General features: G+C 43.1%; 1 protein-coding gene across 1 annotated transcript in view; it reads left to right on the top strand.

Moving 5' to 3' along the window:
• The first annotated feature begins 2,996 nt into the window (after nucleotides 1–2,996).
• Nucleotides 2,997–26,803, top strand: part of LOC144103833 (venom metalloproteinase antarease-like TserMP_B) — a 50,543-nt gene continuing 26,736 nt past the window's right edge. Inside the window, exons 1-4 of the mRNA XM_077636533.1 lie at nucleotides 2,997–3,189; nucleotides 16,992–17,164; nucleotides 18,752–18,844; nucleotides 19,549–19,687. Of these exons, the coding sequence (XP_077492659.1) occupies nucleotides 3,144–3,189; nucleotides 16,992–17,164; nucleotides 18,752–18,844; nucleotides 19,549–19,687 (451 nt within the window). The 5' untranslated portion in view covers nucleotides 2,997–3,143. The remainder of the gene's footprint in view (nucleotides 3,190–16,991; nucleotides 17,165–18,751; nucleotides 18,845–19,548; nucleotides 19,688–26,803) is intronic.

The raw sequence follows: 26,803 nt of genomic DNA, 5'->3' as shown, positions 1-26,803 counted from the left end.
CTAGACACACCGCAGTTCTTCCTGCTCTCACCTACCGGCTACGAGCGGCGCCTCAGAGGGATATCGAAACGTTTCGGGCGCCTCAGGTCCACGTGTCCTACTCTATGAAGGCAGAGAGCGCACTAAGAGAAAGGCACGCTGCTCGCAGCGTTGTTTGCCGCAGCCTCCCTACACTCCAATCCTAGCGCCAACCCAATCCGAAGACGCTGAATTCAACGAGAGACAGGTACAAACTTTGGTCAGGTGATATAGTAACAGAGCTAAGTGTGTGTCGTTGTGCAACGTGCGTACCATAATTAAGGTTTAAAAGCCATTCCTCAGTAAGTATTTTCCTGCTTCCATAGCTTCTGAAGCGCTGTATGGAATGTTGCTCACACGGTGCCAGGAAAAAGTACTAAAGCATCGTAACTTTCTGTAACTTGCTGTCTATAACGTTCGAAGGCACTGCAGACACCAATAAAGTTTTCTAGAGAAAGGAAGCCGAAATTCGCACTGCGTATTCATATGAGCTTCTTCCGACGCCATTACTATTTGCATATGCTAAACGGCAATGTTCCTAAAATGAAAAAAAAATGAAAACAAAATATGCATAGTGATTTAAATGTTGGGACATCTTTTTTTTTACGGCTACGGAATGAAATATGTTCCACATTAAGCATTCCATTTTGGTTTAAGCACTGTAAAGAAACACTTTATTGCTCGCCTAGAATTAACACGCACTAAGTGTCTTTCAGGGAAAATTTAAATAAAATGAGATGATATGGTGTTTAAATTAGTGAAATTTGGCCAGTTTTCGAAATTTTTGAATTTAAGATTTCAACAGATGGCTAAAAATTGACCCTTCTATAAGGTCGAATTGCCTCTTCTGACTGTGGGAAGGAGCGATAAGAATAAAGAAAAATCTCAGTTTGAAGTTCTTCATATTTCTTTTTTAATTATCGCCCTGGAAAGTCAATTTTTCACGGATATAACATTTCAAACCATCTTTGCGATTTTTGTGTCAAATTATAAGACCAAAAAACTATTTAGTACTGCTGAAGACTGGGCAGTTCCAAACTGCAATGTTTGAAATTATTCAGATGCCCGTAATGTTACTTTTCTTTCTGCGGGGATCCAAACTGGCGATTTGAGAAAGCGGAAAAGTGGCGCTTTATTCATATCGTGTTGTACATTTGTTTTACAAATAAACTGCTGCGTTTCATGGAAAACGAAGGCCCATTTGCTTCTGTTTACTAAATTCCTCTTCAGATACGAAATTTTCATTCCAACCAAACAGTGGCTATTTGCCCTCGATTACCATTCAGTTCTGAATACACCTGTATATATTAAGTGATCACAGATAGTTTTTAGATTTCTCAGAATTAGGCTCGGAGAGCTACTTGAAATCTACCTCAGCACTCAAGTTATGCGTGCACAGAGACACAAAGTGTGGGGATAATTTTACCTTCAAGCACCGAATTAACTTAATTTTATTAGTAAAGCTATCAGCGTGAGCTGTAAGCAGGAATGTTTTTACAGAAAACTAAGACGCAACACTGCATTCCGTTGAATTCTCTTACCACCCATGTTCTCCGGGGTACTTTCGTCCTAGTAAAGCTCCATTCACGTAATTGCAAAAGCAAAGCGGTGGCGATCGCCGCCAATCTCCCCTCGGCTTGACCTGACAATTCATCCAACAGTATTATCGAGGCGAAATTTAGACAATATATCTCGTTATAAAGGCATTCCAGAGCCACATGCCATCACTGGACACTCTTTATGACGTGGCCCATCTTTATATTGTCGTTAGTGAAACTCCTTATTTTTGGATCAATTTTGCTGGTTGTCCTGTCCAACAACAGTTTGTCGCACATTTGAAGATTTTCATACCCTCATGAAGGCACTTTATATTGGAGAAAACCTCTCGAGGACCAGCCGCCGTAAGGGAGTCCATATCCGGCTGTGCAAAACAGCGTGGTGGCTAGGATCATTTTGCGTGCCACTAGAAAGAGAGTAGATTTCAGCTATCGCATCAATATCAGAAAAAAAGTATTTAGTTTAAATATGCGAGCTTCCCAAACGCCATTAGAAGCAGCACAGTGTATAATAATAGTGCTGCTCTAGGAGGCGGCGAGGTTCCCAGTTTCTAATGTATATATATGGAGTGTGTTATGCATTAATGCTTTCATGTAAATGACCTTTTTATACTTTGGAAGGGCATTTTCAGAGAATAAAAATATCTCAGGAAGGTTTTTTTGACTGCCGTTTTAGTTTACATGGCTGAAATAGTGGGCCAGGAAACAAGCGTGTGTACATGACATCCTAATAGAAATTAACAAGGAGAAATTGGCTTAGACCGGGCATGTAATGCGAAAGCAACATAAATAATGGTACGTGAGGGTAACTGACTGGAAACCAAGAAGCAAGGGTAGCAGGGGCTGGCAGAAAGTTAGGCGGGTTGATGAAATTAGGAAGTTTGCTGAGATAAGGTGGCGCAGCTTGCACAGGACATGCCAGTTAGAAAGATAAGAGAGAGCCCTTAGCCCTGTAGTGGGCGTACTAAGGCTGGCGATGATGATGAAACTTTTTAAGCATGAAGATTAGTATGCAAGCCTTTTCAGCATGCCTAACGAAAAATGCATGTGAAAAAAAGCATTTCTCGTTCCTAAAAACTTTTCAACATGTGGTACCAACGTTGTAGCGGCTGACAGGCAAAATCTAGGTGGGCGCAAGCCATTTAAACAAGGTTGACAGTGCGAATGTAATTTCACGTGCTGCCATGATTCATGCTGTATTACACCTTCGCCAGATGTGCCGGACACATGTACCGAGACATATACACAAATAAAATTTCGCAACAGTCGCCTGCTCACAACGGTGGCAGGAGCGCATGTGCTCTTTAAAATTTCGCAAATATGCTTTATTGTCCTACTCGGCTCGTGCTCACGCTCAAATCTCGCCTTTGCAGTCACAAAAAAGGTTGCCTTTATCATGTTCTTGATATAAAATAGCAGGTCCGGCAAGAGAGTCACAGACAATCGTCGACCTTCCGCGGTTCAGCTCAGATTATATTAAGTCACGCATCCTATTGTCTGCAGCTCCATACCACGAGCAAAATTCAGTAGTTCGCAGTCGCTCTGGAGTGGTACGCGAATCCACTCGCCATGAAAATCGAATGCTTGCTTCTGCTCTTAACGATGTCGGTGAAAGGTAAGTTTTTCAACCTTTTCCACTGTTTTTAGAGGAGTGGTTCAGCTGGGTACTTCGCGTTTACAAAACAATGCCCAATTGAGCTCTTTGACAGGCTAGCCAATGTTGGCGCACTTTACCTCATCCGCGGTATCATCATACCATCGCATGGCTTTTAGGTAGTTTAGCATGGTGTCGACAACACGACATGTTCAGTAAATGAGCCATCAGTTCGCAACACATATTTACCGTGTCCACGTATCTTTAGGAGTTCTGTTTATGCCTCCTTCGAAACGAGAACTCGCAGTTATGGCAGAGGCGACATTCATGGTGTTGGTGTCAAGCTGGAATGTGGTGTGGATTTTGAATACGCACGAATATCAATCTACTTAAATGCAAGATAAATGTCTTGCCAATCAAGAGGACTGGGTCTCGGAATTCATGAATTCGAAGCAGACGGTTGAAGTGGCATTGACCAAGTGCCAGTCAATGGCAAAACGTTTCCTGGCTGGCAGACAACCTCAGCAGCCGACCGTATTAGGCTCAGTGGCTGCTCACGATGACCCACGTTCCAGGTTTGTTGCATAATTGTGAGCGCGTCTAGCCCAAGCACGTCATCATCATTTCAAGCCTTATTCACTCACCCGTACATCCTTCGGTGAGCCCCATTCACCCAAGAAACATTGTGATCTCATGAGCCCAATTAATTTTCTGCTGTCTTCACTCCTGCCATCGCAGTTTTCCTCCCTCCCTTCGGAGGCCTTTCAGCCCGCTTTTGTAGCGATAGCTACATTACGGTAGCATTTCGAGCCTTCAGCGTGGCGGTGCCGCCACCCTGTGGCTGCGCTGCCACGCTGTGACGGTAGGTCACGTGGTGCGGAGCAGCTGCCAGCGGCGCGGCGCCGTGGCTTATCACGTGGTTCGTCACGTGGTTGGTCTGGTGACCAGCCACGTGGTGCGGAGCAGCTGCTGATGCTGGCAGCGCGGTGCGCTGGCGAAACCAAGCAGCAAAAGCTGTGGCATGCGTCTTGTCAAGTGGGACGAAGATGAAGAAGGAACGCCCAGCGAAATGGAGCGGCGAAAGACTGACTTCAATTCAACTAAGCAAGTTCCACCCGGTCAGCTGTAGTTATCGCGTCACTCTTGGTTTAACCAGAACTTGGCCACCACCAATTTTTTCTCCTCTTTCCATACGTCAACCTCTCACTTCTCCCCTCCTAACCACCACTACCCGATTTAGGTACTTGTACGAGGCATCAAACAGCAAACAACTGATTTACCCGCTGTGAAAACAGCACAGTGCATCATACCCGTGAGCCTTGAAGCGTTTCGTTCAAGTATTATAAACGAAAGTTGGAATGATGCATTTTCTCCCGATGCAGCAGATGATGCATATCTCATATATATAATAGCTCATATATATGAGCTAATCATTTTTCGTTTTAAGTCATTATATTATGAACATTTTAAAGATAAGGTGATGAAGTAGTAAAGAAGAAATCGTAAACCTTGGATCAACCGCGAATGTCTAAAGATGATTAAAAAGAAACCCAAGTTGTTCAAGAAATTTATGAAAACAATGTCGATGGCTGATTGACAAAGATTCAAAGAGTATCGGAATAAATTAACTACGCATTTAAGAAATGAAAAAGAAAATATTTCAATAACGCGTTTTACAAAACACGCCCCCAATACTGTAAACCCAATATAAAAACCAAGGATCACAGTGTTTTTTTAGAAACTACCAATGAAAATGAAGTTCGCAGTATTTTTGCCTCCTTAAAAAATAGCAGAGCTTGTGATATAGATAACATTCAAATTGCGCCAATAAAATACGTAATTGGCTGCATAGCTTCTTTTCTCACCCATATTTACAATCTCTCCCTATCTACTGGTTTATTCTCAAAGTTAATGCAAATATCAAAATTTCTCGACAAAAAGGGAGATAAAAGTGGTATGTCTAATTACTGACCAATCTGAATATTACCAGTCTTTTAAAAAGGATTAGAGAGAATATTCTACAAAAGTGCAAATAAATTTTGCCTAAGGTTGAACCTTTTTCTCCTTCCGAGCACTGCTTTATCCACTGGAAATGAACGGAAACGGCGTTAATAACGAAAAACGAAATCGTACTGCATTCAACTGAATATCTAAAAACCTGTATAGGAATTTTTGTAGACCTTTCAAAGGCTTTCGACCGCCTCAATCATGATGTTTTACTGCAGAAACTTGAATTATGCAGCATATGCAGAATATGTATCAGCAGCGCGAACACAAAAAGGAAGAAGAAGGAGAAGATAGTACAGAGCGCTGACAAGAATGGCCCTAAACCTTATATGTCTTACCTTCAACATCGTTATCAGAAAGTCCAAAAGGGTCCCATCTGTCATCTTCTCAAGCAGATTGTACTAGTGTGCCGCAAGGCAGCATTTTAGGGCCTCTCCTGTTCATAATATATATAAATTATATAGTTACAATACATGATGAACCAAAATAAGTCATTTACGCAGATGATACGAGCTTATTTATTCAAGACACCTCATTTCAGCTTCTTCTCCCAATTATAAATGACGCAGTGAATCGACTAAAAGCTGGAGTGAAAATAATGGACTACTTTTAGGTTCTGACAAAACTAAAGCCGTACTTTTTCATGCAAGGCGATCAGAAACTATTCAGAACTTCGACATAAAGCTTGGGAGCACCAACGTAGAATTCAAAGACATGATTAAAACCCTTGAAATATTTTTCCGCAATCACATGAACTGCAACGCCCAACTTGATTTTGTCGTCGCTCATCTGTCAGGGTGTGTTGGTGTTCTCACTAAATTCTGATACTTCCTTCCTGTTTCAGCCAAGTTAAAGATATATAATGCCAATTTTTGTCTGATTTAAACTACGGTTTTTTGGTGCGGGCTTCTATAGCAGAAACATATATTCATAAAATGTACATGCTGCAAAAGAAAGCTGTCCGTTACATTGCCAATGTTGATTACCACGCCCCTACCGATCACTAATTTTCACACTACCGGTTTATGCCAGTTCATAGCTTACACTAATATCGCTTTGCAACCTGATACAAAAAATCTCTACAATATAATAATCGAGGGTTTCTAGACATGAACTGCCTCACTCAAACTGTACCGGCTTATACCCAGCGCAATGCCGAAACATGGTTTATTCCTTTATGCCGCAACAACTATGGAAATCAAATGCTACGTTACAATATTCCACAATTATGACACAATTACAGTCGCTGAATGTTGATATTTCAAAAAGCAGCTTGCGAGAAATTAGAGCCATCTTTATATAAGCAATAAAACGCTGTTTCATTATATATATATATATATATATATATATATATATATATATATATATATATATATATATATATATATATATATATATATATATATATATATATATATATATATATATATATATATACGCAGACAAGTTAAAGGAAATGAGGGGCCCGTTTGACAAATTTATGAAGGGAGCCAACAGTCACCGAAACCAAGGTGCATAGGGGAACGTTAATTTTGTTCTAATGTGTTATGCTTATCAGTGGGATAATAATACTTAGATTAATAAATCGCTTAAAGAAAATTACTTATAAAGCAGCAGAAAAGACAACCATGCCGCCGGTGGGATCCGAACCCACGACCTCCGAATATCGCGTCCGGTGCTCTTACCAACTGGTAGAAAGACAACCATGCCGCCGGTGGGATCCGAACCCACGACCTCCGAATATCGCGTCCGGTGCTCTTACCAACTGGTAGTTGGTAAGAGCACCGGACGCGATATTCGGAGGTCGTGGGTTCGGATCCCACCGGCGGCATGGTTGTCTTTTCTGCTGCTTTATAAGTAATTTTCTTTAAGCGATTTATTAATCTAAGTATTATTATCCCACTGATAAGCATAACACATTAAAAAAAAATTAACGTTCCCCTATACACCTTGGTTTCGGTGACTGTTGGCTCCCTTCATATATATATATATATATATATATATATATATATATATATATATATATATATATATATATATATATATATATATATATATATATATATAAATATATATATATATATATATATATATATATACAGTTTCAGACGGTGGACCGTTCTTCATCAAGGTTAAGTCGAATGAATACACAGATGTGCGCATTTACGGTCATAAATGCAGAGGGAGAGGGGGCACTTTCTCTCTCTCTCTCTGTGTCGGCGTCCACTAAGGGGAAAGGAGAATGGATGTGAAACAAGTTAAAAAAAGCTAGTTAAAATACAGAGGTGACAGACATGCAGCAGAGCTGAGAGGGTTGGATTTTCGCCGAGAAGACTTAAGCAAGAAAGGTTTCCTTCTGCGGAAGCGAGAAGTTCGAGCACAAGGGGAAAATAACGGAAGCACGAAAAACAAGAAAATAACAAAAAGGAAAACACCAGAATACACTGAAACAAAACACAAAGGCACATAGCATGTCCCGCTCCCCAGCGGTGCAGATGTTAAGAACTCTTGTAATGTAGTTTACTGTCAGCTGTCAAGGCCGCATCATTTCGCCTTGTTCAAGAGGCACCAGTGACCGTTACGAGGGCGGCGTATCGCCTCAGCGGCGGAAAAGCGGTCGTCCAGACGCCGTGTGGAAACCCGATCCCGCAACAACCCGCTGCAGACAGCAACCACCGGCCGTTCGTCAGAGGGCGCCTGCGCCGCGCGTCCCACCGCTGACAATTCCGAGAAGGCGGCTAGGAGGACAAGGAGGAAAAAGGGGAACCGGCATGGAGTAAAGAAGAGGGAGGGGGGGGGGGGGGGCGCATGGTGAGCAGGATAAAAGGAAAACAAATAGAAAATAACAGACGGGAGCTTCTTTCTCAATTGGAATAGTTTTTGAGGAAGGCCAAATTGCCCAAGTTCTCATTAATGCCGTGGGTTAATGTCCGAAATTTATGTATGAAATACGATTCCCTCTGTTCTCTTTGGCGGCCGGTTTGAAAACTCGACTGTAGGAGGATGACCCGGATGCTTTCAAATGAGTGCTGTGGCAGACATAGGTGCTTATAAAAGGGTAGGTTTGGCAGTGTGTGAACGTGGGCTTTGTGGTTGTTGAATCGCAACCTGAACGGAGTTTCTGTCTGGCCGATGTACTGCATGCCGCACACGCTGCAGTGAAGCATGTAGCCCACATTTGCACTGTCGCAATTTATAGTTTCTTTGATTGGGAAAGTAAAGTCAGAGAAGGTACCTTTTGCAATTCCTGTTGTCAGCATGTTACAGCAAACCTTGCAGCGTGGTTTTTTTGGCAGGGTTGACACCCGGGATTTGGGTTAGCATTGGGCGATGTTCTGGGTTTAACTAAAATGTCCTTGAGGTTCTTGCTGCGCCGGTATACCGCTCTTGTTAGCTGCTTAAAAATGCGGGACAGGTGACTGCTTTGCTCGATAATGTTAAAATGGTTTGAGAAGATATCAAACATGCCACGGGTGAACAATAGGAATCACGCAAGGTTCAAAAAAGCTAGCGATTTTGATCCAAAGTTGCGTGACAAAGAATTGGCACTTTGTCAATACTCTGCTTTTTTAATTATGCAGTAATTTTTATTTGTGCGGAAGCAAAGAAAACTCACCACAATATCATTTCCGAGACATAACATTCCGCGTTCCTCTCGAGAAGCGCTGCAAACGGCGAACAGTCTAAAATATGGTCATAAGCTTTCCTTATATATTACTTAAGCGAAACAGCGCAAATGAAAAAGCCCGAGGGCGAAACGAAGCATGTAGAGAAAAGAGAGCTCAAGTGACAACTGAATTTTACTGAATAAAACACCCACAATATACAGGAAGGCAGTGGCACAAGTAATCAGATGCAGTCAACGTCAGATGGTGTAACGGGCCTTAAAAGCGATAAAGGACATAACAGGGTGACAACGCTAAAAGTCTATGGAATCTCAAAAGCAATTCCAACAGAATGAAAAGTTACACTGGATGACTATATAATAGTTAAAGTCACATGGTGTAAACAACCATAAAATCGATAAAAAATTTCAATAAGAAGGTGACAACAGCAAACCGATAAAAACTGACAAAATGTAATGCAGGAAAACATATATACACTTAAAGAGTGTGATAACGTGTGGCTAAGAATGCAAAGACCTGAAGAACAAATAAATAACGATAAAACAGTGACACCCATATTCGAACACGTGAAGTCCAAAACAAATTTAACAATGTTGTCCTAGAAACGCAAGTTCACTCCCGTACAATGATTTCGATGCGTTACTGACACAGCCTATAAGCTCATTATTTTTATAAAAAAGGCCTCCTTCAGCTCTCGGGCAACACTGCCACTACTTCTACCAGAAAAACAGTTTCACGTAAACGAGGGATGCATTTACAATCTTTGCGGTGAACCACATGATTAGATCCAGTGCCTTTTTCAAGTGAGCACTTGTGTTCCCTCAGACGTTCGTTCAGGCACCTTCCTGTTTGTCCGATATAAATTTTGTCGCATGTCAGCGGAATCTGGTTAATCACGCCTTCGCTACATTTGATGAACATGTGGGCATGCTTAATGCCAGAGATTTGCCCTCTTTTTTTCGTTTTTAATCCTGAGACACAATGTAGCTAGCTGAAAGGAGGGGGCGGGGGGCGAAAACACTACGGGGATCTTGTATTTCTTGGCAACCTTTTTCATATTGTGTGCTACTCGGTGGGTGTACGGGATGACTGCTCGTCTGACACTCCTGTTGCTTTCCTGAGTATCGTTTCCTTTCTTGCCCTCAACTTTCTGAAGCAAAGATTCAGTCACTGCGTACATAACTGTCTGCGGAAAACCTCCCTGTGGTAGCTGTGCGGGTCTGCAGATGTAAGCTCTCTTGCATGCAATGATCACATGATTTAATTAATGCAGAATCTAACCCTAATGAGGCTATGGCCCGTTTTACTGTTTTCAAGTGAGCTCACTGGTAAGAAAAATGCTCTTACTGGGTTCGAGGTCTGTACATCCAACAGAGTCTGTCTTGTGCCACGGAGAGTTCTAAGTAAAAAAACTTTAACTTGTTGCTTTTCAGCAGTTCTCAAGTCTGTTTCAAACCGCGGCTAAGATCTCTAAACTAATCTAGAATTTCATTTACAGCAGCCTGGTAAGTTGGAGGGTCTTGCTTGCTCAACACGACTAAAAAATCGTCGACATACCTCAAAACCTTCACGATCTGGCTCTTGTCAAACCTATTGTCTAGATTTTTGTAAACTGCTGCAAGAAAATTATTACTCAGCACTGGCGCAATTAACACAGGACGCTATGCAAATCCCCTTCTTATCTGTGCACAAATGATAGTGAATCTCGCCCACTGTAGCACTAAGGTAAAATTCAAACAAAGATAGAAAACTCTCCATTGAAATACCGGCTGCTTTTTGGAACAAAGGCTGAACAGCAGCGAACACTTCGCTATGCGGAATAGAATAGAAAATGTTCTTGGCACCGACAGAAAACAAACTTGTAATGATTTCGCAGGATTGGAACAACGCTATAATTTCATTCAAGTTTTTTGTTGCGAAGGGGTCCTCAAGGTGTCCTTCGCTTCACCTACGCACTTCTTAAACGCTGTTTCACTTAAGTAAGAATGGACCTACAGTTCCAGCAAGAGTTTTACTTCAATTTCCTTGTATGTTTTGTTTGTTTTGGTTGTGACATGCGAATTCAGTGCTGCTGAAAATTAACCATATGCAATATACGAAACATTTTATTTCTTTAGTTTAACGTTGTACCACTTCACTTCTTGGCAGAATGGTGCTGCAGTCAACGAACCCAAGTCTAGTTCCGCTGCGTAGATTTTTTTTTGGATTGGAAAATGTTTATTATCGGCTTGAGTTATAAATTGGTTTGTTGATCTTGTTAGGTGGCCGTCAGTGAAGACTGGCGGCGAACTCTTCGGCTCTCGTCACCACCTGTACTTGGGTTTCCAGGTCGGAGCTGAGCAACAAGGTCTCCCACGGGCCCGTGAGCGCGAGCCTTTTGAGCGATATTGGTGGGGGATCCCTCGGACAGTCCCAGAAGACGTGGTCTACGGTGGCTTTGCCACCGCATTTGCTGCACTCCGGCTTAAATCTATCCGGGTACACATGGCTTAGGACAGCTGGATTAGGGAGAGTTTTTGTTTGAAGTTGTCTCCACTGTACCTCCTGTTCTTTATTTAGGCTTTTATGTGGAGCAGGGAAGGTTAGCCTTTCTAGCCTGTAATGCTGAGTAATGTCATGGTAGGTATTAAGGCCGTCTCTCGTCATTTCGACGTCCGAGTTTGCGTCCACAGCTCGGCCGATAGATCCTCGAGCTTTATCGTGGGCTGCCTCGTTCCCAGGGTTTGACGAGTGAGCCGGTACCCAAACCAATTCCACGTCTGTCCTGCCTTTCGGGTAATTCCTGAGAATTCCCAAGGAGATGGAAGATATTCTGCCCTTGGCGAAATTGCCAATGGCTGCTTTTGAATCGCTCACAATGACTTCTGCTCGCGAGTTTGTCAACGCCAAGGCGATTGCCGCTTCTTCGGCTATTTGTGAAGAGTTGGTGCGTACTGTCGCGTTTGCTATGAGTTGGCCTTCCTCGGTCACCGCGGCTATCGTGAATGGTTTCTCGGGTGTTGGGCAAGCTGCCGCGTCTACGTAGACTACGTCCTGTCGGCCCTCAAGTTTCTTAGCTAGGGCTTTTGCTCTTGCCTTGCATCTGCTTCGTGATAGACGGGGTGCATATTTTTCGGTAATGGTTTTACCGTGATTGTCTTTCGGACGTCGGACGGGATTTTTCGAGTATCCGCGTTGAGCGGTTTCGCGTTTATTCCGAGCCTTTCTAGGATTGCTCTACCCGCATTTGTTCTAGTGAGCCTGAGTTCTTGCATTCTACAATGGGCCTCAGTAACTTCTCAGTAAACACCTCCTCTGCGTAGAGGAAACTCCTATTCTAAATTTCCAAGACGCACGCGTCCGTATAGTTGGGCTCCGCTACTTCCTTGGAGACACCTAGACATGGCGACCAATGTTCTAACGCTGTCCGTGGTTTTTACAAACCACGTAGCATTGAGGAAGCATAAAGAAAAGGCGAGGAAAGTATGGGAGATGCTCGTGCAGTTTGCGTCACATTATACTGCTGCATTTTTCACCTGGAGAGAACACTGGCAGTTGCGTCGCTTAGAAAACCTCTCGGATGCTTTCTCATACGAAACCAAAGGGTGCTTCACGGCAGAATTTCACAAAGTGACCTTTGGAGGTAAATTGTGTTTAGTATTTTTTTGATGCAGGTAACTGACTGATTTGAGCTGAATTCAACGAACGAAGGGTCGTCTGTGATGATCTCAGTCAGGAATGAAAACTGTACACCAGCAACTGCTACCAACATGCGCCGTGTCTCAGTCGGTGGGGTGTTGCGAGAAAACTCTTAGCATTCTATTATTTGCTTCCATCGTCATCATCATCATCAACCCGACAACATCCAGTGCAAGGAAGATGCATCTCCCATGTCTCTTCAACTAACCCTGTCATTTGTCAGCTGCACTTACCCTATGCCTGACAACCTCTTAATCTCATCAGCCACTCTAACATTCTGCGGCCGCCTGCTACGCTTGCTTTCTTTTGGAATTCACTCCGTTACCCTTAATGACTAGCAATTATGTTGCCTTTGCACTACATGTCCTGCCCAAGCCCATTTCTTCCTCTTGATTTTGACTAGGATGTCATTAACCCGCGTTTTTTTTCCTTTACCCACCGAGCTCGCTTCCGGTATCTAAACATTACACCTATAATTTTTTTTTCCATGGCTCGCTGCGTTGTCCTTAACTTAAGTGGAACCAGTTTCGTTAGCCTCCTCGTTTCTGTCCGGTAGGTGAGTACCGGTAAGATACAGCGGTTGGACACTATTCTCTTGAAGGATATTGTTAAACTGCCATTCATAATCTCAGAGCACCTGCCATAAGCACTCCGACTATTGTTCTCCTTCCGGTTACTTCCCTCTCATGATCAGGGTCAGCTGTCACTATCTGCCCTAAGTAGACGTATTATTTTGCCACTTCCAGCGCCTCGCTGCCAATTGTGAACTGCTGTTTCCTTGCTAAACTGCTGGACACAACTTTGGTTTTCTGCCTGTTAATTTTTGTACCCACCGTTGTGCTACGCTAGTCTAACTTATTGATCATGATTTGCAGCTGACCTCCTGAGTGACCTAGCAAGGCAATGTTATCAACGAATCGCATATTTTTTATGTATTCTTCATTAGCTCTTATCCCCAACTGCTCCCAATTCAGGCCTCGGAACGCCTCCTGTAAACAGGCGGTGAATAGCATTGGCAGGATCGTGTCTCCTTGCCTGACGCCCTTCCCTATTGGAAGTTTATTTGTGACTTTATTCAGGGCTAGGGTAGCTGTGAAGTTGCTATATATGTCTTCCAGTATATTAACATAATGGGCTTCTACACCCTGATTGCGCAATGCCTGTATTGCCCCTGAGTCGAATGCTTTCTCGTAATCAATGAAGGCTATATATAGGGGTTGGGCATATTCAGCCCATTTCTTATTTTAATTGATTGGTAGTGTGAATACGACTTATTGAAGGATATTCTTTACGAAAGCCTGCCTGATCATCTGGTTTATTAATGTCTATGCTTGCCTTGACTGTATAATCTATTAGCTTAGTAAATACCTTGTAGGCAACGAACAGAAAGCTGATTGGTCTGTAATTTTTCATGTCTTTGGCGACTCATATCTTATGAATTAAAATAGTGTTGGCGGTCTTCCAAGCTTTCGGTACGGTCGAGTTTATGAGGGATGCCGTATACAGGCTGGTTAAGTAACTGAAAAAAATGGTGCTCTGCAGGCTATATGTATTTTTGATTCATGAGCAGAACTGAAAGTTTCCTCAAAAGTTTGGAATGAAATATAACTGACCAATAAATGCCAGTTCTGCTTAATATTCAAGCAAAACAGCAAAAAAAAAGACTTTTAACTTGGATCTTAACTTTATGAGGGCCTCTCAGAGACGAGAAAAAAAAATGTGCCTAATTAGAATTTTCACTGCAAAATGCCTAAAATGTGCGAATCACGTGATAACTCACATACTGCATTTGAACTTTTGTGCACAAAGAGGTCCCGCCAGTGCGGTTCAAAACTGAGGCTCTTTAGAGCTAGTAGAGTGCTTTTAAAATCATGATCTTTTGACAGCGTTTAAGCTTGTGTGGGTTGAAACCGTTGAACTTGTCGACAGCGAAACTAGGCGAGCTTCAGTGTCTCTCAGTGCTGCCGTACTATCGGCAGGGAAGAACAAGGGCTCAGAGACTTCTGGATTTCTTACACTACGGTGACTCCTCTGGACACAGCGCTAAACGTTCTGGTTTTGTTAGGGGGGACAAACAGGTTCTGCAGGTGCAGACCGTGCGTGGCATTCCCTAATGCACAAACGAGGAGGACAATTACTCCAAGTGGGAAAAATTGACTGTTCTCCGATGATACGATTTTTAAAGCAGAATATTTGTGGGGAGTCACGGAGCATCATGTGAACGCTGAAAAACCGCGGTCTAAACCACGTGGCTAGCAATCTCGGGACTTCTACAAATGGTATTTTGGAGCGAAACGAGGCTCGTTGACCTCTTGACTTCGGCATCATAAATGTTAAGAGTGATTCAGAAGTTTTGAAATTCAGCAAGTTTCCTGAAGCCGCGAGTTTACCGCATATCAGTGTCTCTCTTGAGGACCATGTATCTGTCAGCGAAGCAAAAAGATCTGGAAATATGTTAGGCTTTTAAATTAATGCACTAGCTTTTAACTTAACATTTGCTTTGCAGTCAAGCTTCCTGAACTGCCAGCCTTGACAGTGAATAGCACACTACTCGCAGCGCAGATGGAGAAACAACAGAAATACAATTAGAAAAAAATAACCGCGCTCCTTTTGCTGCTGCCCTTCGTTAAAGATCTTCGCTATGTGAGAAGGTTAATTTTATTTGTACGTATTTTTTGTTTCATTATATCAGAATTGAATCACAGCTGTCAACGTCCGCCAATTATGCACCAAACGTTTAATACCACTGCTGTTCTGAGACAAGTGAAAAAAGGTGCATGCCTACTTCAGAGGACAAGAAATTACCAGTGGCACAGCTGTGCAGCCAGACACCTCAGGCCGGGTCTTCGTAGGAACCAAGATTGGTTTAGTGTCCTCAGTGTTTTTGCCTTTTGCATTTGAAAATGCGAAGGTGCTTCGATGCTACAAAGAGATAACTTCTTCGCTTACCCGTCGTTATGACTACAATTTGCTGCTTATAAGCCGGTAACAAAATGCTTGCCAACACTTCCAGGCTATGAAAATGTCGATCAGCCAATCAATGAACATCACATCTCTTTAAATTTAATGTTTTCTTCCGTTGCCACAGCTATGATGCTGTTACACTGTGGTCACATCTTTTCTGTTCGATAATTTCTATTGTGCCATCTACTCCACCAGTTCCTCCTGCAATCATTCTTTTAGGCAAAGGGTGAATTCTGCATAATTGAAGGGGCAAAGAAGCAATATAGTAAGGAATATATAAAATACAAATCATTGCCTTAACGACCTAAAACGGCTTATTTCAGCAAAATGCTTGATATATGCTTCAATCTGACATCAACTTAATCGCCTCTTTGTCTGCGTCATCTATGTGAGACGTAAGAAAATCAATCGTTCAGGAGATGTACGGTCAGCTGCGATGTAGCATCGGCTCAATGTGATGCCACTCAGGGCGACCAATTATTGTTTATGATCACACTTGCAGACCACACCGTGGATGCATGGGGTCCCCGCGATCATTAGGGGCTTTCCGTCTACGTTAAATGTGTGGTCTATCCCGACATTTCCGTCAGCATGCTTTTACTTTACAGTCAACGTACACCGCCTGTCTACGCAATCAGCCGTCTTGAGACCATGCAGCCTTCTGTCCCGTTATTCAATATTATAAATAGGAAGATTTTGGCGCTTTGACTTAGCATCTTCCATGGCACTCTGTCTGCGTTCCGGGATTTGTCTTTTATGACGACAAATTAAAGTCAAAACAGCTACTACTGTGGCTAGTTGGAAATGCATCCTTGAAGGTATTGGTGAGCGCTAGCGAAACACGGAAAGGTACGAACACAGAGGACAAACCACTTGAGCGCTTTGTCCTGTGTGTTCGTCCTTTTCCCTGTTTTGCTGGCGCTCACCAATACCTTCGAGGTTTATCACGAATGGCGCGAAGAAAGCACGCACAACTGCTCTTTTAACTATTCTTACTGGCTAAAGTGCTTCGTCTCTTTACGGCTCAGAGAAGACGTCGCGCCGAAAAACACAGTTAATGCCCCTTTACCAATCTCAGCCACCTACCGAGCTTTAGCGTTGGTTTTTCTTTACCGAGAGTACGTAATAGGCATTGCACAAAGATGTGTATGTGAACTCACGCGAAGAAGCCAGTCGCAGCTGCCGCTAGCTTTATCCGTGTTCGACGTGAGCTGTGTAATGCAGACGCCTTCCAGTGGAGCTTTGGCACGCAAAAGTTTTTTTTTTTTTTTGTAACCGACCTTCGCTATATAGAACTCTCTCTGGGGTAGAGCGAGTAGCGTACTTGTAAGTACGGTGTTGATTTTGTATCTCTCAAAAACGCCATGGGTCTCAATTTAAAATGCTTCTGCATATTTTATCACCCGCTGCCCAACCATCAAGTTCCCCAAAACGAATTTTGGACTCTGTAAGCCACCCTGTGTCTCAGCTCTCAACCATATGAAACTGCAACGGTCTTCTAACTCATCAATTTTGTGACGTTTTACCGAGGCAAACTGCGGCTTGCAGGATCGCCGAAGCCCTGGATCGTGTATCCCAGGGCTCTGGATGAGCGGGCCTCTGACGGAAAGATTGTCATTCACGTCCACGATGGTCTGACGCTCTCCCTCAGAAAAGCGTCGGTAGCAGCGCCCACAATGCGAGTGCTCACGGAGGAAGACGGGGAACCATTCACGCTATTTGTGAGTGAAAGTAGAGTAATTCCGTCCGCATACGTTGGTTAATTTAAACGCGGTAATATATTCTGGTGTTAGATATTTCAACTGTTTACCTCAAGAACAGCCGACACACTTTACTTCTCAGAGGTACGGGCAGTTTCCTCACAACCTTTTTTAGCAAATCTATATTACGTCATCGCCAATAAGGGGTGGTTTTTAAAATATTTACAGATTTTCATTTTTAGAACTCCGGGAGATAAATTGTTGCGGCTTTTACAGGTTGGTTGTAAAGCTAGGCGGACATTAGGATCGTGATTAAATCGATAATTACATAAATAAATAACTAAAGACGAATGAATTTTTTATTCTTGATCTTAGGCAGTACGAACACATTGCGAAATTGACCACCGTCAACATCGAAGCTGAACCGATGCCAAATTTTCTTGATCCGCTATGCGGTTCTCAATGTCGACCGTGAGAAATACGCATTTCATACCTCTCTGAGTTGCTTTCCTGCATTGTTTATATATAAAATGGTGTCGCTGTCCGTGTTATCTTCGCGGACATTAAGTGAACCTCTTCTACATCATCAACTACACAAAAGACGTCTGTGTTTATTGCGTACGAAACACAAAGATCGCCATTTTAGAAATATAGAATTAGGGAGACCGAACTCAGATTTTTGAATGCGCATTTTTGACGTTCGATGTTTGGAACAAGATTGCTTAGTAAGAAAATCTAAGACATGTGCTCACCATCAATGGTGGCACTCTTCAATTTTGCTTAAATGCATTAAAGTAGAAAAAAGTTGAATGCGCAGTTTTACTTAATCAATCATCTAATCATTCAGCTTAGCCACGCACATAATGTTCGCATTTGTCTATAATTCATCTGCGCAGACTTCAACACTGTGTATCTCAGTTCTTAAAATAGCAAACTGTATAGGCTAAGGATTCATCCCGTATACTCAAAAATGACCACCTTTAATTTCAAGCTGTGCGTGTTCTTTTGTACTACAGGCATGTCCCTACAGTGGTCACTTCACCCTCCTAAAACTGCTGATTGCATGCGGAGGGAAATCGGGACAGCATAGCTCACGTGACTCTGTGATCCACATGCAGCGGGAACGCCTTTGTTCCACCAACGCCGCGCACTGCTCACTGCTTCATAGTTTTCGGGACTCAAAAGTTCGCATGACTTTTTAGATGTCAGTCACATGTGAAGTTGGTTATTTCGTTATGGCTGGGCTGCTTCCTTTCGACACACCGAAAGAACCAGAACTCTGCATTCAGCTCCGATGAACGAAATCTTCTTTTCTAAACTTTATGAAATGACATGACTATTACTTACCAGCAGCTGCGAGCCGTAATCTATTACCAGCGGCCTATGAACATGAAGGTTGATAGAAGCTAGCCAGAAATTTCAACTTTGTTCATCAGTCACTGTTTCCTCGCGTCTGTCACAAACAGCACTACCATGCGAAAAAAAGACGTCGGTATAGCTTTATATCTGAAGCAGCTTGTTTACATGTGCTAGTGGACTTCGTTTCAATGCCTTACATTACACTGTTGCAACTAAACTCTGCGCTGAAATCGCTCGCCTCCTTTACAGTACAACGGTGAAAATATTGAAAAAGACCTGTACGAAGACGAAGATAAGTTCGCCTCACTTGAAGTAACGAGGAACGAAAACGGCTTGCATATGGTACGTAACAACGGAATGTATGGTGTCCTATATTCTAAGCGTCGTTCTTTGATGGATTCTATTACTATGTCTTCGTTTTACCTAACTGCACTCGATCATTAAAAGACTGGGAATGCAATCCTTAGCGCTGCAGACAACCGTTCTGTGGCTTCGCTAGGACAGGTGCTACGCCGCTGCTGCACCGAAGCTGCCAAGAGCTTCTAAAATGCCACCTCGACCAAAGCGTTGAAAGTCTCCCAGCTCTTAGTTAGTTTGGTATTCTGGGGTGGTTTCAGTAGAAATCATTTTCAAGGGATTGCCGGTGTTTTACTGCCAGGTGAGGCTTATACATAGAAAAACAAAAGGCACACATAACACTGGATTATTGCAGAAACCAGCTTCAGAAGAGTCAGCAAAACATTTTTGACTTTACCTAAAGTTTCTTTTTTATCACGGCGATCAAGTCTCAGTCGCGAGGCTATATATGTTCTTGAAGTGATCAATTTCTTTATATCCTGTGTGCAAATGCAGTGCCCTTCCAATAGATGAATGCATCGCGATAACCGATGAGAGGCGTTATTTCGTACACAAAATATAAAAATCTGTGCCTCACTGAGAAAATTTCTGGCTGAAAATTATGAATGCGTAAAATAAAACAAATGCAGAGTAGTTCGTATCCGTTTCTTCTTTTTTGGGTAGTGTGTAATACCCTTAACTATTTTCAGAAAGGTTTTGTCGGTCCTCAGCACAGAATTGCGCCGATCCCTATATCTGGACGACTACTAAGTGGCATCATACCTCACGGTTTGTACGAAATCGCGCAAGACGAGAGGCTGGATAAGGTTGCCTTCAACGAAAGCAAACGTGAGTGTAATTTTTATTGTCTTAGGACAATGCAAAAAAAAGGAAGAAACCACTAAATATTGGCTGGACAATCACTGGCGAGAATCTATTTTCAGCAGCTTTCCAATTTGATTTGAACTCGCAGGCTTTTGTGGCATCCAAGATGAAAGCAGTACAGACACCAAGCCCCCAAATCATGTTGCTGCAATATAGCGATTAAAACGACTTTCAGGAAGCCATATATTTTAAAGAACCTTTCATTCCTAAGTTTCTCCGTAACGCTGATTATTTCCTACATGCTCGGCAGCATCGTAATATCTTTATCCTGCGGAAATACGCTATAAAGTTTAGGGTTTCATACACCTGCATCAGGGCTCTTTCACAAGGAAGGACCAATATCACGACAAAGAAATCGTTATACCCTAGATAATACCCGCACGTCGCTTGCTGACAGGAATTTTATGGTTTGAAATTTGTTTCACTAATGCGCGTAAAATCAGAGCTGCGTCAACGTACAATTTATTTTAGCCAGGCAGGATGTTTTTGATTTTCGCGTGCTATGAATGCTCTATAAATAAGAAGCGTAAAGAAGTTGGTGGCACACGCCAAGCGAAGAATGGCGCGGCAGAAAAAGACGGTGTGTGTGTGTGTGTGTGTGTGTGTGTGTGTGTGTGTGTGTGTGTGTGTGTGTGGGGGGGGGGGTGCGTGCGTGCGTGCGTGCGTGCGTGTGTGTGTGTGTGTGTGTGTGTGTGTGTGTGTGTGTGTGTGTGTGTGTGTGTGTGTGTGTGTGTGTGTGTGTGTGTGTGTGTGTGTGTGTGTGTGTGTGTGTGTGTGTGTGTGTGTGTGTGTGTGTGTGTGTGTGTGTGTGTGTGTGTGTGTGTGTGTGTGTGTGTGTGTGTGTGTGTGTGTGTGTGTGTGTGTGTGTGTGTGTGTGTGTGTGTGTGTGTGTGTGTGTGTGTGTGTGTGTGTGTGTGTGTGTGTGTGTGTGTGTGTGTGTGTGTGTGTGTGTGTGTGTGTGCGCGCGCGCGTACGTGTCGCCAGTGGTAAAAAAATTCTTCGTGAGAACAGAGTGGACAATATCCACTGCGGTGGAATAATGACTGAAAATGTTCAGGATTCGATAGAGAAGCACTTTTCAGAAAATAAAAACCGACTTTGTGTCTAAGGGATTGAAGGGACGGCTGAAATTCAGAACAATGTTGAACGAATCATGCAAACATTAGCTATACTAAACTTCTTCGTCTAGTAATGGAGTGCTTAAAAAAGATAAGTGTGAAGCAGAGCGCGTTTATGTATCGTTCGTACGTTGTATGTATGCAGATATTCGCAACAGAAATTCATGTGTTTAATCAGTCAGCAAAGATCTTAGCGCATGAAAGATCAGCCGAAAGGGCTGGTCGTTCGCGATTCTCTCGCAACCATGACCTGAGCAGTTATTGTCCCTCAAAAAGAAACTCTTGGGGCGCAGCAGTGTTAGATGATGTTTCGGAACTTGTACAGGTCGCTTCTTCAAAATGAACAACCAACCGAGCAAGATTCAACTTGTGTAATTTAGACTACTCGACGTAATAATTTTCCACACGCTGGGTGAAAACTACCTTTTTTTCTGTTGATAGTGTTCGGCATCGTCCGTATTATCAGGAAATCCAGCTGCACTCGCTCTGACAAATTCCTTTCGGCAACAATAATTTTCACATCATCACAAGCGATTTCATGCACTTCTTTGTTTGCGTGTTCTGCACAACGCTTGCGGCGGCCCAATTCAAGGACACATCAATGAAGTACTCTTCTAGCCAACTTGACAGATTTCCAATCCCCCGATGTAGTCGGAGTCACAGATCAGTGCACCCATTAGCTCAAAAGCGCTGTCTTGGCCTCACTTCTGAATCGGACCGTGCGCAGTGTTTCAATGAGCACAGCCTAAATTAGAAGCTTGAAACGCTAAGAAAAGACCTGGAAGAGAACGGATACCATGAAAAGTGCATTGAAAGTGTGTCCAGATGACATATCGACAAGCATTCGTGGGCAGCGGATACACAAAATGCAACGCCGTCGTCTCGATCAAAATGTGCGCGTTTTCCTTCCATCCCAGGCGTAGATGAAGCCTTGACACGATTTTTGAACAAGCACAATGAGCATATTGTCCGCGTCAATAATCGCACGGCCTCACGCGCTTCGGCAGAACACGCGCAAAAAGACGAGCATTACTCTGTTGGGATGACGTCAATATCTTTGCTACGGAAAGAAATCTGTCAGTGCGGCTTCACCTGCAATCCCAAATTATATAGACCTCAGACCTCGCCGAACTATCAAGAGAAAAAAGGACAATTTTCACCAGGCATATGCAAAATCATTACGTTTATTAGTCACGGCAATTTAAGCTACATCTTACTCGGCTGGTTCATCATATTGAACAAAGAACCGGTATGAGTTTTTAAACAGAAACTAACATTTTTCACATAGTCAGTGACCCCTAATTCATTATTATGTGCCACTACACTTGCCTGACGGCATTGAGCCAAACTCTGGATTACACCAACCTACGCGAAGATCATAAAAAACCGGCCATTACTAAAATCCGATAGTTTTTGGGCATTTCGTCAAGATTTGCATCCTGCAGCAATCAATTGCGTTTCAATCTTGCCTGCATAGCCGAGTAGGTGATGCAAGGTACCCCTGTCTGAGACAGCCCGACAACTCAGCTTTCCGGTCATCATGTGTTTGCGAGGTCGGAGAGGCAACAACTTCAAGCATGCATTGAAGTGAGCAGGACTGCAGCGAAGCGCCTGGAAAACGAGGCATTCTTCACGAAAGAACAATTACAATTAGATATTCCTCAAGTCATCCCCAGCTTCCAGGTGGTGGCTAATTAAAAGATCAGCCAAGAAAGAAATGAAACGGGGTATTCCAAGCACGAAAATTAGATGTCTTAATCACAGGAAAAGAACTGAAGTAACCAGAGTGCAACTTCGAAATTTGGAACTTACCTTCACACGACCTGTCCGCAGCGGAGATCCGGATGTTAAGCCGCGGCATCAACTTTAACAAAGAGAAGTCCCCGGATCCTAAGAAAGTGATCGGACCTGTTGAGGGCGCGATCCGCCTTTTAGATTCAGAAGTCGAGGACGAAGTCCAGGCAACCAGAGCAGGGATCCTATCCCGAATCAGGAAGAAGAAATGCTAGCGTGGAATGTCTAGAGGTGGACGCTTGGCCCACGAATTTCTACGGAGCAACACTGACATTGCTAGTCTGGCCGCAGACAAGGGGAAAGTGTGTGGTGACCGATTGTTCAACCTACGCAAAAAATGATGAACATTCAGAATGACACAACAGCGTACCGAAAACTGGACATGGATCCTCTTCAGATATGCAGACCGGATTGTAGCAACGGATTTCGGATGCATCGGAGGCCCTTCCGCCTTGGCAAAGAAGCCGTTATTATCACCTGCTTTTCACGAATGGGTCCCCGCCATCAGTATGAGGTCTCCAAAGATTCACAAAACTGGATCCCCTATAAGACACATAGCTTATTTTACAAGATCACCTTTTCACAAGCTCTCAATGCAACTACACAAGGTCCTTGCCCGGTTCATTGACAACACCGACACCCACGTTCCAACACAGCTAATTTCATAAATAAAGAAACTGGTGTCGTTTTAGAAGACGATGATGTACTGGTGTCGTTCGACGTGCGCTCGCTGCTCAAAAAAATTATGGTCGGCATTTACGTTGCCACCTGCAGAGAACTTCTCACGTAGGGCGTATCTTTGCTGGACTGCGCAGCATTTGATGTCACTGAGCTCTGTAGCCTTCCAAGCATCTACTCAAGCAGCACGTTCATCACTTGCAATGGATCCATATATAAGCAAACATTATAAAGCGCTATGGGTGCATCGCCCTCCGTTACAACAGCGAACTTCGTGATGGGAGCAATTGAGGGAAAAACTCTGCTGGCATTCCAACCTATACCGAAACTATTTATGAGGTACTTCGATTATTGGTTCTGCATCCTAAACAAGACGCAAGTATGATACTTCCTTTAACACCTCAAAATCTTAGATTGTTCAAGAAAGCAATTGAAGCATCCCAATTCTAGATGCCTTTATAACAAGCTCGCCCTGCGGCTTACAGTTCAGTGTGTACAGGAAGCCCACCTACTAAGGAAAGTACTTTGGTTTCAAATCAGTGCACACATTAGCTTTCAAACCTTCAGTGGTGGTGTCACTTTTGATCCGGGCTGCCCGCACGTGTTCCAATGGGTGCAGCCTTAATAAGGAGCTTGAAACGATAAGGAAGCATGTTGTAAAACAACGGATATATCAAAATTTTATTGAAAATGTGTTCAGATGTCTGATCGAGAAGCATTCGCAGTTGGAGCACACACAAAATGCAAAATCGCCATTTCTACTAAAACGCGCGGTGATTCCTTGCGTCACTGGCATAAGCAAAGTCCGGGAATTGGCCTGCAAGAAGCACAATTCGCATATTACCCACGCGCGGACTAGCAAATTGCACTCTAATTTTAGAGCGTATAAGATGCTCTGCCCCGTGAAAAGTTTCCGGGTATCATCTATAAGAAAACTTGTGATGACCGCGACTTCGTCTAGACTGGGAAACTGGAAATATTTCAAGCCAGCTAAAAGAGCGCCTCAAGTGTGTGGCCAAAAATAGGCCGGCCTCAAGCGCTGTGACAGAACATGCGCAGACAGAAGAGCATAAATTCGCTTGTGATGGCGTAGGAATGTTTGCTACGGAAAGAGATTTGTCAGCTTGGTTGCACATGGAATCCCTGATAATACAAACGACGTCGAACACCATCAACAGAACAAAGAGGAATTTTCGCCCGGCTTATGCAAAATCCTTATGTCTTTTAGTCAAAGCTAGTTAAGCTGTACATTACTGTGCCGTTTCTTCCTTGTGAACAAGAAAACCGTGCAGGTTCCCAAACGCCCACTAACATTTTTGACTTGGTGAGTGACTCAGGATTCATTCTGCTATGCCACTACCTTTCCAGACGGCATTCTGTCAAACCCTGCATTACCGCTATTGGCCTTCAAGCGGCTCCTATCAGGCTTCTAAAACCTGCTCAACTTATCTACGCGTTCCTTGGCGCACATTAACGAATGAAGTGGAAAGAAACCATGAAGATAATCAAAATGGACAGCCAAGCGATTACTGCGAAGAGCGGTTTTCAAATAACCTATTAGAGACGCAACTATAGAGAATATGTCCAAAAAGCGTTAATGAATACGGCGTCACGAAAATATTTACAGTGACAACCTATTGACACAGTGCTCAACACATTGTTGTTACGTTAGGCGTGCTTGCGAAGCAGTACGTCGTCAAGCGTGGCGAAACGCCTGTCAAAATTTAATCTGGACATTTACGAAGTTCTCTGTTGTGGGCTTCGATCGTGCGTCGTCAGTCGTCCTCTGTCCCAGTTATGCCATCGAAATAATAACGTGCAACAATACGCCTTCGACGTTGTAGAAGTGTATTTTTCTCAACAAATTAATCCGGTCGAATGATTAACGTCATCAAAACATGCTTAAATATTTAGATGACCCAGCAGTGGACGATAAAAATGTTCGCTCTCAAAGTCGATTTTCTTATAGAGGCAAAATTATAGAGGCCCTTGTATTGTGCGATATCAGTGCACGTTAAAGAACTCCAGGTTGGCGAAATTTCCGGAGCCCTTAACTACGACGTCCTTCACAGCCTGAGTCGCATTGGGACCACCATAAGCTCCATAAACCAACCAACCATGCTTTTGACACAGAACAGGCATAATGACTAAAATAAAAGCGAGCATCTGACAAACGCGATAAATGTACTTTTTACACAAAACGTTGAACGGGAATCCACAAAAAAAAGTACTGGGAGATGGCAGTCAATCGACATCCACGTCTTCAAGTATAACACCTGATTTCAAGCACACTGACGTGGAAGCCGATAGTTGGCGTTGCGTGCATAGTGCTTGTAAATCGCTGCCCAGAGTTGAGCTTCCCGGCACGCATTTTGGATCTGACAGATTCATGTGACTGAACTAAAGTTGACTAGCAATCTTACGCAAAAAAATTAACATTGTTACTATAGCTTTAGCGTACGCCCTAAACAACGTTCAGACTCGGGTGAAGCTCGCCAGAAGCAATAAATTTAGTACGTGCTTCGAAAAATTATTATAAACCGTAGTGGCTAAATACAATCACAACGGAAATCTTCAAAAGGTTCAAGTGGAGGCTGAAAATTCGTTAATTTCGCGTAAAATATGGGAAACGGTAGAAAAGAGGGACAAAATAAAAATGGCATAAATTTTATTCAGTATAGTTCTTTCTTGTAAACTAGTGTAAAAAATAGTCCGAGCGGTGTGCAGGACATTTTTTTAATGCCCAAGATGCAGTTTCAGAGAAAATTTATGGCTAATTTGATTAAAAGTAGGCTTATCCCCTTTAAGTTGCAGGTTTGGTCTTTTTTATGCTTTTATGCGAACACGCAATGAAACGGCGTTATTTTAGCCTTTCTAGGTGCTCTGATTTTGTAATGCAATCATCAAATCTTCAGCAGAATGTGCAATCCTTCTCGAGGATTCGCATTATTAGAGCTTTTGTTTACAGATTTCCTTGCGTGAAAACCAAAAACCCATTCTCCTTAGTCTGATCAGTGGCAGTTATGTTAACCTGTCCTGTCCTAACCAAATATTAGGACCAAAAATGCTGAAACCGCTACTTAAATAGGCTATGTGCTCTGTTGTTTAGTGCGCACAATTATTGTCAATTTGGGCAGCCTAGATATTTATAGTATATCATCAGAAGCAGACACAGTAGCCGCGAAAACCACGACTACAGCAAGATATGCACCTCCTGCATATCACCCCAGTTAACACTTTCCTTTGGCTGCCGCTGCCTGCTTATTCCGAGTAAACATCCAAATATCCTCCGCGCACACTACTTTCTGCCGGTCCATGCTTCGCGAGTCTTCTTTTGGAATCCAGTTTGTTAGCCTTTACGACCATTGGAAATCTTCCCTTCGCATAGCATGCCCAGCCCGCTCTTGTATTTTATTCCGGATTTCGACTACAATATCATTGCTTCGCGTTAGTTCCTGACCGAACTTGTTTCGTTCGTATCTCTTAACAT

This window comes from Amblyomma americanum, chromosome 9, assembly GCF_052857255.1.
Source record: "Amblyomma americanum isolate KBUSLIRL-KWMA chromosome 9, ASM5285725v1, whole genome shotgun sequence".
Taxonomy (NCBI): domain Eukaryota; kingdom Metazoa; phylum Arthropoda; class Arachnida; order Ixodida; family Ixodidae; genus Amblyomma; species Amblyomma americanum.
This window is presented reverse-complemented; position numbering and strand designations above follow the sequence as displayed.